This window comes from Bubalus bubalis, chromosome 3, assembly GCF_019923935.1.
Source record: "Bubalus bubalis isolate 160015118507 breed Murrah chromosome 3, NDDB_SH_1, whole genome shotgun sequence".
NCBI lineage: Eukaryota > Metazoa > Chordata > Mammalia > Artiodactyla > Bovidae > Bubalus > Bubalus bubalis.
This window is the reverse complement of record NC_059159.1, coordinates 34,243,931-34,264,828: the sequence shown is the minus strand read 5'-3', so window position 1 is coordinate 34,264,828 and position 20,898 is coordinate 34,243,931. Positions and strand designations below refer to the sequence as shown.

The following is a 20,898-nucleotide window of genomic DNA, read 5'->3' as shown; positions in this document are numbered from 1 at the left end:
GGGGGATAGAGGGAGCTGAAGAGAATAAAAAGATACATAGCCCTTCTGCATGGCACACTTACTATAATAGAAGTTACTGCTAACGAGAGGTCAGAGAACCACCTAGAAGGTAATGACTCTCCATGGAGGTGGGCTCATGGTAGCTGGGGGGCACGGGTACAGGGTAAGGAAGGACAAGCAGAAAACAGGGCAGATGGTCATGAACCAGTGCTGGGACCTTCTCTTCCATCAACCTGGTGAATAATCAAGGAGGAAGACCAGAGAACAGACAAGGAAACGGAAGATCTAACCACCACAGTACTCTGTCGTTGGCCAGACTGAATTTACATGTAATTATAACCAGTTCATGCAAGGTTGCAAATGAAACTAGACCCTGATTTTGCATCACTGTGCTTCAGAGCCCAGCTTCTCTGCTATAACCTGGGAAGCACTTCCAACCTAGGATGGAGAGGGGTGAAGATGGGGCTGGACCCAGGGAACACCCCATTCCCTGCCCCACTTCCAGCTCCTGGAGTTTCTCCTTATTGGTAGAAAGCATAAAAATTTAAGAAAGTCTTCCGTGCAAATTAATTGCTTTGGAGAAGGATAATTACTTCCAGAACCACAAGAAGAATTGCACAGAGACAGTTTAAAGTCCCAGAGGCCAGAAGATTTTTCTGGCTCACATAGCACTTCAACTCTTTCATTTTTATTTATTATTTGCTTTTAGGGGGAGTCCCTGGTGGGTCAGATGGTAAGGAATCTGCCTGTAATGCAGGAGACCTGAGTTCAATCCCTGGGACAGGAAGATCCTCCAAAGTTAACAAACTCTACTGAATGTCTATTACAGACCAGCCCAGGTGCCAACCTTCCTCAAAGCACTGATCCCATTTTGCAAGTAGTATTTTAATACTATCATTATCTCCATGCCTGGATGTACCCTCCTTATGTGTTATAAACTCCATAAAAGGGTACCTGTAAATTCTCTACATTAGCTGTAATTTTAACAGTGATAAAATGGTAAGCAGCAGGTAATCCTCAAGGAGGGCTTGCTTTATGCAAAGCACCTTCTATGCATATAATTTAATCCTCCCAACAATGCTATAAGCTGGATGTACTTTATCCTTTTCTCACAAATTAAGAAAACAAGGCACAACAAAGTTAAGTAACTTGCCCTCGAAGAGTTGAAAACTTTTATTCAACACCAATGATTATGGGGGAACTTGTCCTGTGAGATGCTTTAAATATAGCATTTTCTTCAACTTTCACAACAGCCTGCAAAGCAAGTCTGATTATTCCTACTCTGTAGATAAAACTGAGGCCAAGAAAGGCCACGTTGCTCTCCGGCCTTGAGGCAGTGGTGGAGCTGGTCTTCTATCTCAGTTGTCTGCCACCAAGCCAGTGTGGTTCGCAGCGTTCCAACAGTGCCCAGACTTAGGGGTTTCGTGGAGCAGAAGTATTTCCAAACAAACTGTGGGTGTGGGGAGGGGGGATTTATATAGACGTTGCCGTCTATGTGGACATTCCAAAAACCACAACAGACAAAACTCTCATCTGCTTTCACTACCATGGCGAAAAAGCAAGATGTTAACACTCGAAACCAGAGAGAACCATGTAACAGACTATAAATCAGAAAATTCCTACTGAAATAAAAATGACCTTGTCCTTAGTTTTCTCACAATAGCAGACACCAGTGAAAACTGTCATGGCCAGGTGCAGTGTTTTAGAACCACGTCCCCACTACTGGGGCACCCAGGGGCTATTCTTAACACCTATCCACTGAGCTCCTCCACACATACATGTATCCATGTATCCAGGTTTGTTACACGGGGCATCTCTCCAGCCAGCTACCTATCTACTCATCTTTCTTCCCCCAAAAAACAAAGTGGAACAGGGTTATGTATCCTTTTTTTTTTTAAGATTATTTTTTCTATGTGGACCATCTTTTTTTTTTTTTTGCTTTTATTGGCTGCAAGGCATGCAAAGCTTGCAAGGCTTGCAAGGCATGTGGGATCTTAGGGTTTGAACCTGCATCCCCACTATTAGAAGACAAAATCTTTACCACTGGACTGCCAGGAAAGTCCCCTTATTTATCGATTCTTAAAAATTAGTTCTCTAGGACTTCTCACAAGAGACCAAAATAGCTTTTGATACTGAAGTCCTTTGTAAAGTGATTTTCAAAAATTCTTTTCAAAGTACTAAAAGTGCTGCCTTTGAAAAACCCAACAAAAAGACAAGCTTCATGTAAAACTAATTCTAAGAATAACCTTAGTGCTACCTGAAATTTCCTATGCGACCTCCTGTTGCACATAGCTTTTCTCAACTGGTGAGACCATTATAATCACCATCTTCAAGAAGCACTGTGAATAGAAGTTAATGCTTTTCAGCAATTTTCAACTCTCTGGCTGCAGGACTTTGGATTATGAATTGCAAGCTAACCGATTCGAAAGCACGCCACTTTCATTTTAATTTCACATTTATTCTTGCCAGAGAAAAATACTTTTTCAGGAAAGAGCAGTAACATCTTATGCCTAACATCCCAGAATTTAATTGTTTGGAAGGCATTTTCATAGGACTTATCTTTCTGGCAACTCCTAGTGTTCCTTGGAAAACTTCACGAATGCAGAGAGGCATAAATTTCTTAAGTCAGGTACCAGAAACTCTCGACTGCCCGACACAGTAAGGAAATGTGGTTTCCAAATATTCACATTAAAAAAGTCACCCCACATTAATTATGCCTCAAGAAAAAGGATTAAAAAGTCACTCTCTTGGCGATTTATGGACACACATTTTTCTAAGAATTACAACATCATAAAGTATACCTAATAAACCACAGTGAAGACTGTTTAATCTTTCTGATGATTAAGAAGGGTCTTGAGGATTTGCATTATAAACAAGATTTGTCTTGGCATTACAGCAACACGCCAAGTAATAGAGAATTCTCGCTGAAGGCAGGTCATGTGACGGTGGACTGTATTCTATCACTAAAGTAGAATTCAGCTTTTAAACAACTGGCTTTGGGTCCAGACAGCCCTGCATTGGAATCTTGGCTTTCCATTTCTCAGCGGCGGGGACTTAGGCAAGTTACTTAAGCACTTAAAGATTCTTCTCCTGGGTGTGAAGAAAATTCCTCTGCTGGAATGCTGAAAGTAAAAGTTATTAATTTACATTAGTGACTTGAGGCACAAGCTGGCCTTGGCCTCAGTACCTTTTTTGTAAAGAAGGGAAAGAACCCACCCAAACAGTCTAATAATACGAGGCTACCAGGCCTGACAAGTTGCTATATGATACATCTGAAATCTGGATGATAACTGCCCTAGAATTATCTCAGATAACTGCCATAGAATTATCTTAAATGTTTGGGAAGAGGAAGGTCAGGGAGAGGGAAGATGTAAGAAACAAGACTAATTAGAGGCCTGAGTAATACAGAAGCTACCTCCTTCCCGTTCTAAGAAACGGTCTCCCTGAAAAATCCAGAGGTTAATGAGCGCCCCCTGGTGGCTCAGATAGTAAAGACTCTGCCTGCAGTGCAGGAGACGCGGGTTGGAAAGGTCCCCTGGACAAGGAAACAGCAACCGACTCTAGTCTTCTTTCCTGGAGAACTCCATGGGCAGATTAGCCTGGCGGACTACAGTCCATGGGGTCGCTAAGAGCGGGACAGGACTGAGTGACTAACACTTTCACTTTCCCATAGGGCGATTCTCTAAATTCCATCCCTAGCTTTGGTTGCCGTTCCAGTAGAAAGAGGCCCTATTATTTTATTTAAAAACAAAACAGAATCTTCAAGAAAATTGTTATATTCCAGTTGAGTGCTTGATTTCTCCTAGGAAAGTCTAAATTATTCATATGATGGTCCTTAAATACTTTCATAATATATTTAATAACTCAGTTTGGTGTTTTTAAATGTCTGGTGCTTAATTCAGCAAATTCTGAGATCGCCACGAAACCAGACGCCACAAGATTTCAAAATGTGGTTAGACTGCAAGCATTTAGAAGAACAAAGTCAATTATTACTGCACCATGCTTGGTATGCTTTATAATTAATAACTAGCAGAAATTATTAATAGAAGTAAAAGTTATTAATTTATATCTTCTTGCACCATAGGTTTAGCACATAAATATTATAAGATGTGCTATGTCTGGGGGTTTCCCAGGTGGCACTAGCGGTAAATAATCTACCTGCAATCCAGGAGACATCAGAGACACAGGTTTGATCCCTGAGTTAGAAGATCCCCTGGAGGAGAGCATGGCAACCCACTCCAGTATTCTTGCCTGGAGAATTCCCATAGACAGAGGAGCCTGATGGGCTACAGTTCACAGGGTTGCACACATTTGGACACAAATGAAGCGACTTAGCACACACGCATACATTATAAGATGAGTAATAATCAGTTACCTATTAGCAAATACAGTTATTAATATTAAATCAGGAAACAATATTTAGCTATGTTTCTAATATACAATTTAGGTAATACTAAAATGAGTTTGCACACCTCGAGCCCATGTGCAGACTTCCAAGCACTTGGTAGAGCAAACAGCTCTGCTAACTTGAGGTCAATATATTAAAACTTGTGGATTTTGATAAAATAAAAATTCCTTACATAATAAACTAATTGGGCAGTAACAAACCATACCAGACGGAGGGTAAAGTTACAAACTGAACATATCAGAATGCCCTAATTGTGTTAAAAATAAGGCCTCAATTGTTCACTGAAATTAAACTTTTACTTGAAAACTTACTGGGTAAATAACTGAATACTAGAAATCATGCAAATATCTAAACCAACCTCTCTGGTGACATATAAGGATGATACTTGGAGAAAAATACATTTTCACAACATCTTCTATTGTTTTATCTAAAAAAGCTACATTTTTACCATGCTTAAAATTGGGCAGTAACAATCCATTTCCTGAGATACCAAAGTCTGGGTCTTTGGTATGAACCATGGATAAAGGAAAGGGATGGTAAGAGAGGCCCAGTTTGAGGTCAGTTGTAAACTCAGATTTAAGAGATTAGTTTATGTAACAGGTCACATATATTTTCCTAAATTGATCAGATCATGAGTTTCTAAAAAAATAAAAAGATTTTAATACTTGATATCGCTGGTAGGAAGTAGAGGTGATGTCACAACTGACTTCACACAGGTGCCTCCTATGAGTGAAGTGAGTGAGTGAAGTCGCTCAGTCGTGTCCAACTCTTTGCAACCCCATGGACTGTAGCCTACCAGGCTTCTCCGTCCATGGGATTCTCCAGGCAAGAATACTGGAGTGGGTTACCATTTCCTTCTCCAGGGGATCTTCCCGACTCAGGGATCGAACCCAGGTCTCCCGCATTGGAGGCAGATGCTTTTATACCCCCACCTAAAAAACCTCCCAAACCAGGGGTACTGTCGCTTCTAGAACCATAAGGTGAAGAAGTCACATCTCAATAACCTACATAATCGGGGAGGGGAAAAAGTACAGTTTCTACTGGTACGGGTCTCTCGGAAAAGAAAAGGAATTGTTCAAAACTCTGGGAACTGCACTGAGCAGAATCATGGATCAACAGCATCATCGAAGTTCTGCTGCTGGACTACTTTCACCGCAGTCTAGACAGGTAGCAACGCGGGGCTCGGTGTAAACACAGCGCTAACAGAAAACATGAGCTGCCTTCACGGTCAAGGTTACACCCAACTAAGTAAGTTCTTGCTGTGCGTCTTGCTTCGCCAGCATATTCACTGTAAAACATATAACGGACCCTTAAAATAGAAATCGAGATTATAGGCAATATTTTGGAAACCAGGTCTTCCTCAAGCTGTGGAAAAAATCTGGGTGGCCCAGATTCCTTCCTTTCTTAAAATAAGACTGCTTGTCCTCCCACTCTAGCAAGAGGTGGAAATGTTTACATGGATACATCTGATGTGTTGCCACAGCTCTTAGCAATAAGTCCTTCAAAAGGGCGATCTTTTCCTTCAGTTTCTGCAACAAAGCTCTGATTGTCACGGTAAGCTGAAAAGAAAAGAACACAGCCTAAGTATGCTAGTCCAGAGGTGTGGAATCTCCTAAAAATATCATGTAAATGCTGCTTTACAAACTGATTCCATCAGGGGAAGGCTGGAAGAGACATCAAGCCTCCCAATGATAACCTCAAGATTGTATGGAATCTTAATGGTTGCCTGGGCCAGCCACCCATCTAACACTTATACCCAATCCTATGACCTGACCAGGTGGTAAGTCGGTCCATTTATGAACTCTGACTTTACTCTCACAATCAGCTGAATTCTGGCCCTTGAACATCTACCTTCTGATCCTATTTGTCTACCAGGAGCCACACGGGAAATTGCATGTACCCCATCTTTGTTCACCAGCAAAAACCCCACAGTTCCCTCACCCACACTGCAAAGAGCAAGATGTCAAGTCCCATTGCCATCCTGGACAGTCTTCCCTAAACACACTGGTATCCTTACAACCCATTCAAAGTTTTATAGCAGCGTGGCCTTTCTTTACAAGAGGAATGTTAACCACATATGACTCTCTTTTCTAGGAGTGTGTGAATTTTCTCCAATTTACAAACCCAGAGTCAAGTTTTGTTTGTGACTCTAAGTGCTGCCTTAAAGGATGCTGGAGAGGGGAAGAGAACACCTCTCAGCAATTTAAAAATATGAAAAATAAAATCAACCCTGTAAAGTAAACATAGTCAACCACGGATATAATTGGAGGTATGTTTAGAAAGACAAGACTGTCCCAAGTTTCATTTGCTACCTTGTTTAAAGGAACAATTATACAACTGCAGTGAAGCAGGGGCTCTCTCCTTAGATTAGTGGGGGTCACACAAGGAAAACACAGCGGAACAGCAGAGGCTGGCGAAGCACGACATACATCAAGCAACCCTCAAAGGTGTCAGCAGCCAAGAAAAACCTACCCGTAACTGTTCTAATACCTCTGGGAACCACGGAAAAACCACCCACAACGTCTATGGGGAAACGCCAAGGAAGGCAGATCTTTCCTCATTCAAGAAATAAAGAGCAAAACAGACAAACAAAAGAACAGTGAACACACACACACACACACACACACACACACACACACACACACCAGGTCTAAGAGTCTAAAAAATTAAAGATCAAAAGCATTTAACAGATGAAAAAGTATGTGGTCATTAAAAAGTATGAATGACATCTAAATTTGTTAACATAGAAAGATATCCATCGTAATTTATTACAAGAAAAAGAAATCAAGTCATAAAATGCAATGTCACTCACAGAGAGAAAAAACAACCCAGGAACTAAAGACATCAAAACATCAAGGGTGGTTATCTCTAAGTAGCAGGATTTCTTAATATTTTATAAGAAAACTATTATTTTCAGGAAAAAAAGTTCTGTTATGAGAATTTAACAGAAGCTTTCCAAAGCACAGAAAAGGATGAAAGCCTAATTCATACTTTAAGCTAACACAACACTGGTAACGAACACTGACAGGAGATAAGAGAAAAAAAATAAGCACTTGCCAATCTACCCCAAGGATTATAAATGTAAAGCCTTTAAAAAATATTAGCAAAGCAAACTCAGAATTATATTAAAAATGACAGCATGCCATCACCAGGCAGGATTTATCTGAGCAATTTAAAAGTACTTTGATGTTAGAAGATCTAATAATACAGCTAATAGTATTAATAACTAAAGTTATTAGTGGTATTAACAACTAAAAATAGAAATAAACATATGATTAATACAACACAGGGGAAATTAATTAGAAACATGACAAAAACAAGGAAAGAAAACTTGGAATGGGTCAGTGGTGGCCTTAATGGCACTATTATTTAACTTTGGTCTAGAGTTCTAACCAATGCAATAAGACAAGTTAAAAGAAATACATAAGGGCTGGAAAGAAGGAAATGAAATTATCATTATTTGCAGGTTAAAAATAGTCTATGTGGCAAAGTTAAGAGGATCAACCGAACAATGACTAGAAAAAGGTAAAGAATTCATGGTGGTGATCAACCACAAAATGAAAAAATCCACGGCATTCCTAAATTCAGGTAGGAAGAACTCTTCTAAAAATTATTTTTAAACATCATTAACAATATCAACAAAATCTAAAACATATCTAGCATAGCGCCTGGCCTATAGTAATTGCAGGAAATACTGCCGAAGGAATGAGTGAAGAGAAAGAATCAACACTGTAAAAATGTAAATGCTCCCCAATTTAATCTATAAATATACTACACATCGATCCAAAATCCCATGTGCAGTGCTTTTATTAGAGCTGCTCCTGCTGCTGCTGCTAAGTCACTTCAGCCGTGTCCAACTCTGTGCGACCCCATAGACAGCAGCACACCAGGCTCCCCCGTCCCTGGGATTCTCCAGGCAAGAACACTGGAGTGGGTTGCCTTTTCCTTCTCCAAGCATGAAAGTGAAAAGTGAAAGCGAAGTCGCTCAGTCGTGTCTGACTCTTTGCGACCCCATGGACTGCAGCCTACCAGGCTCCTCCGTCCATGGGATTTTCCAGGCAAGAGTACTGGAGTGGGGTGCCATTGCCTTCTCCAATGCATGAAAGTGAAGAGTGAAAGTGAAGTCGCTCAGTTGTGTCCAACTCTTAGCGACCCCATGGACTGCAGCCCACCAGCCTCCTCCGTCCATGGGATTTTCCAGGCAAGAGTACTGGAGTGGGTTGCCATTGCCTTCTCCGAGAGGAGGTGGTAAATGAGGCACAGCACAAAATTCTTTTTAATAAAGCTATGCAGGGCTTCCCTGGTGGCTCAGTGGTGAAGAGTCTGTCTGCCAATGCAGGAGACACGGGTTTGATTCCTGATCTGGGCACATCCCACATGCTGTACATTGAGCAACAAAGCCTGTGCACCATAACTGTTGAGCCTGTGCTCTAGAGCCTGGGAGCTGCAACTCCTAGAGCGCCCTAGAGCCTGTGCCCCACAACAAGAGAAGCCGCTGAAATGAGACGCCCACCTGCCAAAACTAGAGAGTAGCCCCCACTCTTCACAACTAGAGAAAAGCCTGTGTAGCAATGAAGACCTAGCACAGCACCCTGCCTCTCCAAGTAAACTAAGTAAGTAAAGCTATGCAAAACTGCTGTTAGAGGAGGATAAATGAAGGGAGATATAGAAAGATCAAGGATATGTGTTACAAAGGGGGCCTTAAACAATCAGATGTTAAATCTTTATTAAAAAAACTACAAGCATGTGATGCTAGCAGTTACCAATGGCTTCATGAGTGCAAAAGAACAGAAGGTCCAGAAACAGTGCAGCTGTGTAAAAATTCAGTGAATGAAATAGGAAACATTTCATTCTTGGGTGGGGATTAATAATTTAGCAAATGGGAAAAAAATTACAATACACAAAACAAATTTCAAATATTGTAAAGATTTCTGTGTTCTAAAAAAGATTTAAAAAAAAGAGGAGGAAAGTTTAAAGAAAATTTAGGTAATTAGACAAAGTATTTCTGTTAATATAATCCCTGAGTATGAAAAGCCTTTCTAACTATTACTCCCCTTCTCCTATAAGAAAAGGCCATGAATAAAACAGTGATAATTTCAAGTAAAATTTAAAAACAAGTATGTATATTTTTAAAAAGTCATTTATAAAATCAAAATCCAAATTAATAGAAAAAATATTTGTACCAAATGTGCCAAATCAAAGCTTAATCAAAGCTTAGTTAACAAATAGGTAAGAAACACTTGGAAATTAAGAAATAATAAGAACGTGTATAGGAATGTAACAGGCAATTCATAAAGGAAGAAATACAAACATCCAAAAAATATATGAAAAGATGCTCAATGGCATAAGTAACTTTAAAAATGTATATTAAACTATTGTATACTTAACAGAGAAAGATTTTTTTTTAAAGTTCATCAGAATTGGTATAGACATGTGAATCTGAGACATTTTTAAAATGCTTAAAATTTTATACAACCTAAATCCAGAAAGCCTATATTGAGGAATTTAATCTAACCTGGGCAATATTAAGCCACATGGAAAACTCATTTTTATAATTCAGTTCAGTTCAGTCACTCAGTCGTGTCTGACTCTTTGCGACCCCATGGACTGCAGCACACCAGGCTTCCCTGTCCATCACCAACTCCCAAATCCTACTCAAACTCATGTCCATTGAGTCAGTGATGCCATCCAACCGTTTCATCCTCTGTTGTCCCCTTCTCCTCCCGCCTTCAATCTTTCCCAGCATCGGGGTCTTTTCCAATGAGTCTGTTCTTTGCATCAGGTGGCCAAAGTATTGCAGTTTCAGCTTTAACATCAGTTCTTCCAATGAATATTCAGGACTGATACCCTTTAGGATTGACTGATTGGATCTCCTTGCAGTCCAAGGGACTCTCAAGAGTTCTCTCGAACACCACAGTTTAAAAGCATCAATTCTTTGGCACTCCATTTTCTTCATAGTCCAACTTTCACATTCATACATGACCACTGGAAAAACCATAGCCTTGACTAGATGGACCTTTGTTGGTAAAGTAATGTCTCTGCTTTTTAATATGCTGTCTAGGTTGGTCATACCTTTCCTTCCAAGGAGCAAGTGTCTTTTAATTTGATGGCTGCAATCACCATCTGCAGTGATTCTGGAACCCAAAAAAATAAAGTCTCTCACAGTTTCCATTTGCCTATCTATTTGCCATGAAGTGATGGGACCAGATGCCATGATCTTAGTTTTATGAATGATGAGTTTCAAGCCAACTTATTCACTCTCTTCTTTCAATTTCATCAAGAGACTCTTTAGTTCTTTTTTGCTTTCTGCTATAAGGGTGGTGTCACCTGTGTATCTGAGGTTATTGATATTTGATATTTGTCCTGGCAATCTTGATTCCAGCTTGTGCTTCAGCCAGCCCTTAGTCAAATGGTTTATTGGGCTTCCCAGGTGGTGCTAGTGGTAAAGAATCCATCTGCCAATTCAGGAGACGTAAGAGATGCAGAATAGATCCCTGGGTTGGGAAGTTCCCCTGGAGAAGGGCATGGCAACCCACTCCAGTATTCACACTTGGAGAATCCCATGGACAGAGGAACCTGGTAGGCTATAGTCCATAGGGTCATACAGAGTCAGACATGACTGAAGTGCCTTAGCAGAATGGTTTATCATCAGAAGATGATACTGGTTGAATGGATCAGGGATCTAAATGTAAAAAATGAAACCATGAATTTGCTAGAAGAAATCAGGAACAAATTCCTTTATAACCTACAAGTAGCAAAAGCTATAAGTGAAAATGCAGAGGCAATTAAAAATTGATAGTCAACTTTATAAAAAAAAAAAAACAACTAAAACTTTCATATGATGAAGCTACCATGGTAAAGTCAAGCAACAAATGATAAAGGAGAGGAAATAATTACAATATATCAGAAAGAGCTAATCTCCCTAATACATAAAGAGCTCTTAAAAATTAAAAAAAAAAAACAAAAACAATAATCCAATGGAAAAAAATGGGCAAAAGATAGGGAATTAACTTACAGAATATATATGGTGTGTAAGAATGTGAAAACATACTTCACATCATGAAAAACGCAAATTTAAAACTACACTGGAAGGTGAAGGAGATTAACAGGTACAAACTTTCAGTTATAAAGTAAGGAAGTCAAGGGAACATAATGTACAGCATAGGGAATATAGTCAATAATATAATAATTTCATATGGTAAGATGGTAACTAGACTTATCTGGTAATCACACTGTAATGTACAAAAATATCAAATCCCTATGCTGCATACCTAAAACCCATATAATATTATAATTCAATTATGCCTCCATTTAAAAATTAAATAAAATAAAATTATACTAAAATATTTTATCTCACCTAAGGCAATGGCACCCCACTCCGGTACTCTTGCCTGGAAAATCCCATGGACGGAGGAGCCTGGAAGGCTGCAGTCCATGGGGTTGCTAAGAGTCGGGCAGGACAGAGCGACTTCACTTTCACTTTTCACTTTCATGCATTGGAGAAGGAAATGGCAACCCACTCCAGTGTTCTTGCCTGGAGAATCCCAGGGACGGGGAAGCCTGGTGGGCTGCCGTCTATGGGGTCGCACAGAGTCCGTCACGACTGAAGTGACTTAGCAACAGTAGCAGCAGGTTGGCAAAAAATTCAGGAAATTGACAACGCCCTCTGCTGACCAACCTGGGAAGCCAAAGGTGACAACCCCTGTGGAGGGTAATTTGGCAACAAGTTTAAAAAAAAAAGAAACCACAAATGCCCTGGTTCTGAGAATTCACTCTTAAAAGAATCTCAAAAAAAAAAAAAATCACAAAGCTATGTATTGCAGCATTATTCTTAAGAGCAAAATACAGGAAACAATCTAAATGCCTATTCTTAGGAGACAGATTAATGAACTACATTATACACAATAGGGGTTTCCTTTGTGGTTCAGTGGGAAAGAATCTGCCTGCCAATGCAGGAGACTTGAGTTAGATCCCTGGGTCGGAAAGGTCTCCTGGAGAAGGAAATGGCAACCCACTCTAGTATTCTTGCCTGGGAAATCCCATGAACAGAGGAGCCTGGTGTGCTGCAGTCCATGGGAAAACAAAGGAATCAGACACAATTTAGCGACTAAACAACACACAAGAGAGCACTATAAAGTCCTAAGAACAACCAAAAAGATCTCAACGAATTAACATTTCTATGATACCTACCTAACAGTAGGTGAAAAGAACAAGAGACAAAAGAGTAACCTTTTTGTTAAAGGAAGAGAAATGAGAATACACACACACACACATACACACACACACACACACCCCTGGATGCTTATTTCCACAAGAAGTAACACAGGAGGAATAAATGAGAAAATAAGTTAAAAAAGAAAGGATTACTCTAAGAAGAAGTTGAAGAAGGCAAGAAAAAGGGTGGAATGGAGACAAGATTTTGAATATACCTTTGTATATAATACTGACTTCTGTACTATATAAATGTTTTACATATTTAAAATTTAAGGGCAGGGAAAAAAGCAAACCCTGAAAATGAATATCAATAGATACAGAGGAGAGCATAAGATACTGAAAAAAATAATCAATTCTCATATCTTTAAAACAGAATAACCTTAGTACCCTTAGCGGGATATTCTAAATTTAAAAAACAACAATAAAGAGACTCAAACTACACTTAGTATATGTAGTGGTGCTTGTGTAATGATTCTGAAAACTTTTTTGTATAAACTATAAGAGAGACCGGGCTTCCCATGTAGCTCAGCAGGTAAAGAATCCACCTGCAATGCAGGAGACTCTGCTTTGATCCCTGGGTCAGGAAGATCCACTGGAGAAGGGATAGGCTACCCACTCCAGTATTCTTGGGCTTCCCTGGTGGCTCAGCTGGTAAAGAATCCGCTCACAATGTGGGAGACCTGGGTTCGATCCCTAGGTTGGGAAGATCCCACAGAGAAGGAAAAGGCTACCCACTCCAGTTTTTGGCCTGGAGAATTCCATGGGGTCACAAAGAGTCGGACATGACTGAGTGACTTTCACTCCTAAGAGAGACCAAATGAGCAAGAACATATCAATGCTTGTGGAAACCTGGGTTCTCACTGCAGGAAAAGGAAAACATTAATTTGGAATGGGGAAGTTACAAAGAAACCTGTGATGCTGGATTAGAATCAAAGGAATTGGCATGGACTCAGGATTTGCTCAAAAAAACCTTGCCAAATCCCACCACTGTCTTTTTTACAGCCCAAAAGCAAAGGATGATCATGTTTAAATGTAAAATGTAAAAAAAGAAAAAAGACTATCATCGTTTTGTTGAGAATGGTTACTCAAAGAGGTGAGAACTTGCCTCTTGTTCTGCAGAGCCTGATAGATTTACCACCTGGGGGACAGTGTACCAACTCTGGAACTAGACTATAAAACTGTTAGCAGCTTTTAAGATAAAATAGGGGAAATTAAAGAGATTCCCTGCTTCATTTGGTCTCAGTGATTAAACTAACAATGAATGGACTGGTTGTAATGTCCATTTGACCTATGGCAACCCACTCCAATATTCTTGCCTGGAGAATTCCATGGACAGAGGGGTCTGGTGAGCCTACAGTGCATGGAGTCACAAAGAGTCAGACACAACTGAGTGACTAACACACACAGGTTGTTACACATACAGCCTCTGAAAGGGGAGAGTTTTCAGACCTCAGAGCTCAAACAAATCCTCTGAAGGGCCCAGTCTCTCCTGGCCTTACCTTGGTTGTATTTTCACCATTTCTTTCATACTGATTTCGCTGCTGAATTTTCTCGGCAATCTCTTGTGCAATTTGGCAGGTAGAATCGTAGGTGGAGAACCTGCATCAGAGTCATAAAGGGACAGACGTGTTGAAAGTTCCTTAAAGGAAATTTCAGCGTAATCTAAAGTTGCAATTTGTAATTCTAGTCATGACAGCGAACAGGAAGGGAGGATGATAAGAGGGGCAGTAAAGGCATACACGTGGTGAATGGTAACTCACTATGGGATGGGTTCGGTCTCAACTCTTCCTTTGTAATAACTCACTCCACCCACACAAGAACACTGGGAGCTGGGTCCCCATCCCCAGCATATACTTGAGAAAAATCAGGCACAGGGAGGTAGAGCCACTTGCCCAATTGGTACCTCCAGCAGCAAACCCCGGCTTCCTGGCCCCTGTGCTGAAGCCTGTCTGTGCTCCTAACCACTGTGCTCTCTGGCCACTGATAAAGCATCCCAATGCATTCATTCACAAAACATTCAGCAAACATTTCTGGAGAGCTCAGCAGTGCTACAGGCATGGGAGAATACAGAAAAGAACAATGAACTCAAGAGACCCCACAGAGGCTGAGACAGAACTGTGTTTGAGTATCTCCTGTGGAGGTACGGGTCAGCAGTGGACTGCCGCAGGGCAGAGGCTCTGGGTGCAGCAGATCTGGGTATGGCATAAGCCCTATTGGAGGAGGTCGCCATTAAACCCAACATAGAGCTGCCAGAACTTACACAGGACTAGGGAATAGACTCTTGGAGGGCACAAACAGAACCTTGTATGCACCAGGAACCAGGAGAAAGGAGCAGTGACCCCACAAGAGACTGACCCAGACTTGCCCAGGAGTGCCCAGGAGTCTCCGGCGGAGGCGTGGGTCGGCCAGCTGCAGGGTTGGGGGCACTGAGTGTAGCAGTGCATGCATGGGGCCTTTTGAAGGAGGTCGCCATTATCTTCAGTACCTCCACCATAGTATGGCCCCAGGTAAATAACAGGGAGGGAACACAGCTTCACCCATCAACAGAAAATTGGATTAAAGATTTACTGAGCATGGTCCCACCGATCAGAACAAGACCCAGTTTCCCCCTCAGTCAGTCTCTCCCATCAGGAACCTTCCATCAGCCTCTTATCCTCCATCAGATGGCAGACAAACTGAAACTAACCAATCTGATCACATGGACCACAGCCTTGTCTAACTCAATGAAATTATGAGCCATGCCATATAGGGCCACCCAAGATGGACAACGGGTCATGGTGGACAGTTCTGACAAAATGTGGTCCGCTGGAGAAGGAAATGGCAAACCACTTCAGTATTCTTGCCTTGAGAACTCCATGAACAGTATGAAACGGCAAAAAGATAGGACACGGAAAGATGAATTCCCCAGGTCGGTAGGTGCCCAATATGCTACTGGAGATCAGTGGAGAAATAACTCCAAAAAGAATGAAAAGACCGAGCCAAAGCAAAAACAACACCCAATTGTGGATGTGGCTGGTGTCAGTAGTAAAGTCCAATGCTGTAAAGAGCAATATTGCATAGGAACCTGGAATGTCGGGTCCATGAATCAAGGCAAACAGGAGATGGCAAGAGTGAACGTTGACATTTTAGGAATCAGTGAACTAAAATGGACTGGAATGGGTGAATTTAACTCAGATGAACATTTTATCTACTACTGTGGGCAAGAATCCCTTAGAAGAAATGGAGTAGCCATCATAGTCAACAAGAGTCCAAAATGCAGTACTTGGATGCAATCTCAAACACAACAGAATGATCTCTGTTCATTTCCAAGGCAAACCATTCAATATCATGGTGATCCAAGTCTATGCCCCGACCAGTAATGCTGAAGAAGCTGAAGTTGAATGGTTCTATGAAGACCTACAAGATCTTCTAGAACTAACAACCAAAAAAGACGTCCTTTTCATTACAGGGGACTGGAATGCAAAAGTAGGAAGTCAAGAAACACCTGGAGTAACAGGCAAATTTGGCCTTGGAGTACGGAATGAAGCAGGGCAAAGGCTAAGAGAGTTCTGTCAAGAGAACGCACTGGTCATAGCAAACACCCTCTTCCAACAACACAAGTCTCTACACATGGACATCACCAGATGGTCAATGCTGAAATAAGATTGATTATATTCTTTGCAGCCAAAGATGGAGAAGCTCTACACAGTCAGCAGAAAAAAAGACCAGGAGCTGACTGTGGCTCAGATCATGAACTCCTTATTGCCAAATTCAGACTTAAATTGAAGAAAGTAGGGAAAACCAGTTGGAGAAGGCAATGGCAGCCCACTCCAGTACTCTTGCCTGGAAAATCCCATGGACGGAGAAGCCTGGTAGGGTGCAGTCCATGGGGTGGCTAGGAGTTGGACACGACTAAGCGACTTCACTTTCACTTTCCACTTTCATGCATTGGAGAAGGAAATGGCAACCCACTCCAGTGTTCTTGCCTGGAGAATTCCAGGGACGGGGGAGCCTGGTGGGCTGCCGTCTATGGGGTTGCACAGAGTCGGACAAGACTGAAGTGACTTAGCAGCAGCAGCAGCAGGGAAAACCAGTAGACCATTCAGGTATGACCTAAATCAAATCCCTTACAATTATACAGTGGAAGTGACAAATAGATTCAAGGGATTAGATCTGATAGACAGAGTGCCTGATGAACTATGGATGGAGGTTCGTGACATTGTACAGGAGACAGGGAACAAGACCATCCCTAAGAAAGAGAAATGCAAAAAAGCAAAATGGCTGTCTGAAGAGGCCTTAGAAATACCTGTGAAAAGAAGAGAAGTGAAAAGCAAAGGAGAAAAGGAAAGATACAATACCCATTTGAATGCAGAGTTCCAAAGAACAGCAAGGAGAAATAAGAAAGCCTTCCTCAGTGATGAGTGTCAAGAAATAGAGGAAAACAATAGAATGGGAAAGACTAGAGATCTCGTCAAGAAAATTAGAGATACCAAGGGAACATTTCACGCAAAGATGGGCACAATAAAGGACAGAATGGTATGCACCTAACAGAAGCAGAAGATATTAAGGAGAGGTGGCAAGAATACACAGAAGAACTGTACAAAAAAGATCTTCATCACCTAGATAATCACGATGGTGTGATCACTCACCTAGAGCCAGACATCCTGGAATGTGAAGTCAAGTGGGCCTTAGAAAGCATCACTACAAACAAAGCTAGTGGAGGTGATGGAATTCCAGCTGAGCTATTTCAAATCCTAAAAGATGATGCTGTGAAAGTGCTGCACTCAATATGTCAGCAAATTTAAAAAACTCAGCAGTGGCCACAGGACTGGAAAAGGTCAGTTTTCATTCCAATCCCAAAGAATGCTCAAACTACCACACAATTGCACTCTTCTCACATGCTAGTAATGTTCAAAATTCTCCAATCCAGGCTTCAATAGTATGTGAACTGTGAGCTTCCAGATGTTCAACCTGGATTTAGAAAAGGCAGAGGAACCAGAGATCAAATTGCCAACATCCGTCGGATTATCGAAAAAGCAAGAGAGTTCCAGAAAAACATCTATTTCTGCTTTATTGACTATGCCAAAGCCTTTGACTGTGTAGATCACCACAAACTGTGGAAAATTCTGAAAGAGATGGGATCTCTAGAGAGATCTGTATGCAGGTCAGGAAGCAACACTTAGAACTGGACATGGAACAATAGACTGGTTCCAAATAGGAAAAGGAGTACGTCAAGGCTGTATACTGTCACCCTGCTTATTTAACTTATATGCAGAGTACATCATGAGAAACGCTGGGCTGGATGAAGCACAAACTGGAATCAAGATTGGCGGGAGAAATATCAAATATCAATAACCTCAGATATGCAGGTGACACTCACCCTTATGGCAGAAAGCAAAGAAGAACTAAAGAGTCTCTTGATAAAAGTGAAAGAGGAGAGTGAACAAGTTGACTTAAAACTCAACATTCAGAAAACGAAGATCATGGCATCTGGTCCCATCACTTCATGGCAAATAGATGGGGAAATAATGGAAACAGTGAGAGACTTTATTTTGGGGGGCTCCAAAATCACTGCAGATGAAACTGCAGTGACTGCAATTCGTGGTGACTGCAGCCATGAAATTAAAAGACTCCTTGGAAGAAAAGTTATGACCAACCTAGACAGCATATTAAAAAGCAAAGACATTACTTTGCCAACAAAGGTCCGTCTAGTCAAGGCCATGGTTTTTCCAGTAGTCATGTATGGATGTGAGAGTTGGACTATAAAGAAAGCTGAACGCCAAAGAATTGATGGTTTTACACTGTGGTGTTCAAGAAGACTCTTGAGAGTCCCTTGGACTGCAAGGAGATCCAACCAGTCCATCCTAAAGGAAATCAGTCCTGAATATTCATTGGAAGGACTGATGCTGAAATTCCAATACTTTGGCCACCTGATGCGAAGCACTGACTCACTGGAAAAGACCCTGTGGCTGGGAAAGATTGAAGGCAGGAGGAGAAGGGAACGATAGAGGATGAGATGGTTGGATGGCATCACTGACTCAATGGACATGAGTTTGAGTAAACTTTGGGAGTTGGTGATGGACAGGGAAGCCTGGCATGCTGCAGTCCATGGGGTCACAAAGAGTCAGACATGACTGAGGAAACGGACTGAACTGAAGAAAGAAAATAAGGCAGGATAAAAGGATGGAGAGTGAGAGGCCAGGAGAGCAGCTATTTAGGGAAGAGCCCTACAGAACAACAGGTAACGTAATGCTCTGAGGACAAAGGACACACACCCACCTGACACCGGAATTCTCTTGAAACACATCCTGAGCTTCTATTTGCTATTCAACAGGGGTGGGGGCTTTGAAGGGCTCACAGTGAATCTCTGCTGCTGCTAAGTCGCTTCAGTCGTGTCCAACTCTGTGAGACCCCACAGATGGCAGCCCACCAGGCTCCCCCGTCCCTGGGATTCTCCAGGCAAGAACACTGGAGTGGGTTGCCATTTCCTTCTCCAATGCATGAAAGTGAAGAGTGAAAGTGAAGTCGTTCAGTCGTTTCAGACGCTTAGCAACCCCATGGACTGCAGCCTGCCAGGCTCCTCCATCCATGGGATTTTCCAGGCAAGAGTACTGGAGTGGGGTGCCACTGCCTTCTCTGAGTGAATCTCTAACAGTCCCTTAATTTTTCCTTTGCTAATAGCCTTTTCACTTTTTATCTGTTTCGGAAAATATCTAAGTGTGTATACATATTTCATGTCTTCTAAAGGGTGGAGACTATGAATACATGACAGATATATTTTCCAGGACTGTGCCAGTAAACAATATTTAAATCTGCTGTGGAATCTAATGTTCCAATTTTTGTCTGAAAAAAATGAGCCATTTCTTAAAAAATCTCTGAATTCCCATGTGTCATCTAAACACTGAGGGGACCTGGCAAATGTCTTTCTAAACAAAGAGAAAAAAACAATTTCCAGTCCTTTCCCTGAGGAATCTTACTATAGTAATGGTAACTATGGCTAACAACTGAGTACCTGATCTGGGTCAGGTTCCATGCTAAGAGCTTTACATTTTACATTTAATAAGGATCCAGGGAGGTAGTGTAACCTACGGGGCCTTCCTGGAATAGACCCCTACCTCCATGTCTTCCACCTGCCTCTTGTCTAGAGAAAAGCTTTAGCCTCCTAGGCCTTCCTTGAGTTCCAAAGAGTAAATTTTGAGAAGAAAGAAAATGCAGAAGGAAAGGAAAACACTCAAGAGAGACAAAGTAAGAATAGTTTAGCCATTAAGCAAAGTCAAGGACCTTTACTTCTTCTTCAAGGGTGGTAGAAGAGCCACCTTTTCTGAGCCGTGTCCTTCAAGCTGTCTTGCAGATGCTGAAACGCCCAGCAGGCAGACGATTTTAACCGTCCCCAGCCCCGGCCCCCCCAAGCCTGTAGAACCCAGACCGGTTTTGGAACCACAAGGTTGAGGATGCGGATTCTTAATTACCTCACCACCACAATCAGAAGAATGTCCACGAGCTGATCACGCACCCCACAAACTCCTCATCCCGTCTTTAAAAATCTTTCCCTGAAAATGAAAGTGTTAGTGCCTCAGTCCTGCCCGACTCTTTGCGACCCCCCGACCCGCGATGGCGGGGCGGGGGGCGGAGAAGGAATTTGCATGTGTTTGGAGCCGCGGCTACCAGGACTCCTTGCTTGGCAGCGATAAACGCTGCACTTCCCTTCACCACCGCCAGGGGTCAGTAGATTGGCTTTACTGTCCACTGGTGAGCAAACTTGGCTCTGTAACAGGATTAACTTACATATGTACTGTAAGTGAGTGAAGTCGCTCAGTCGTGTACGACTCTTTGCGACCGCGTGGACTGTAGCCCACCAGGCTCCTCCGTCCATGGGATTCTCCAGGCAAGAATAGTGGAGTGGGTTGCTATTTCCTTCTCCAGGGGATCTTCCCAACCCAGGGATCGAACCCAGGTCTCCCGCATTGCAGGCAGACGCTTTAACCCCTGAGCCACCAGGGAAGCCCATATGTGTACACACACACACACACACACACACACACACACACTCTCTCTCTCTCTCTCTCTCTCTCTATATATATATATATGTATATATATTCATGTATACCAAAAGTGAGCAGGTGATATAAGCCAATACATAATTAAGGAAACAGGAGGCTGATAAGAAAAATTGGGTGCTGGCCCCGACTTTGCCACATTTCCCCATTTCCCCTCCATGTCGTCATCAATGAAAAGAGGTTCTTAGGTCTGGCTCTGTGGTCCAAGACCACATAAATGCAAGTCAATAATAAGGTGTA

General features: G+C 41.9%; 1 protein-coding gene across 9 annotated transcripts in view; it reads right to left on the bottom strand.

Moving 5' to 3' along the window:
* STX8 (syntaxin 8) overlaps positions 1-20,898 on the bottom strand; it is a 209,305-nt gene that overhangs the window by 181,156 nt on the left and 7,251 nt on the right. For all 9 annotated transcript variants that reach the window (XM_045164846.1, XM_045164852.1, XM_045164849.1 and 6 more), the window contains 2 exons: positions 14,122-14,221; positions 5,873-5,967 (listed from right to left, as the gene is read on the bottom strand). In XM_045164846.1, the coding sequence (XP_045020781.1) occupies positions 5,873-5,967; positions 14,122-14,221 (195 nt within the window). The remainder of the gene's footprint in view (positions 1-5,872; positions 5,968-14,121; positions 14,222-20,898) is intronic.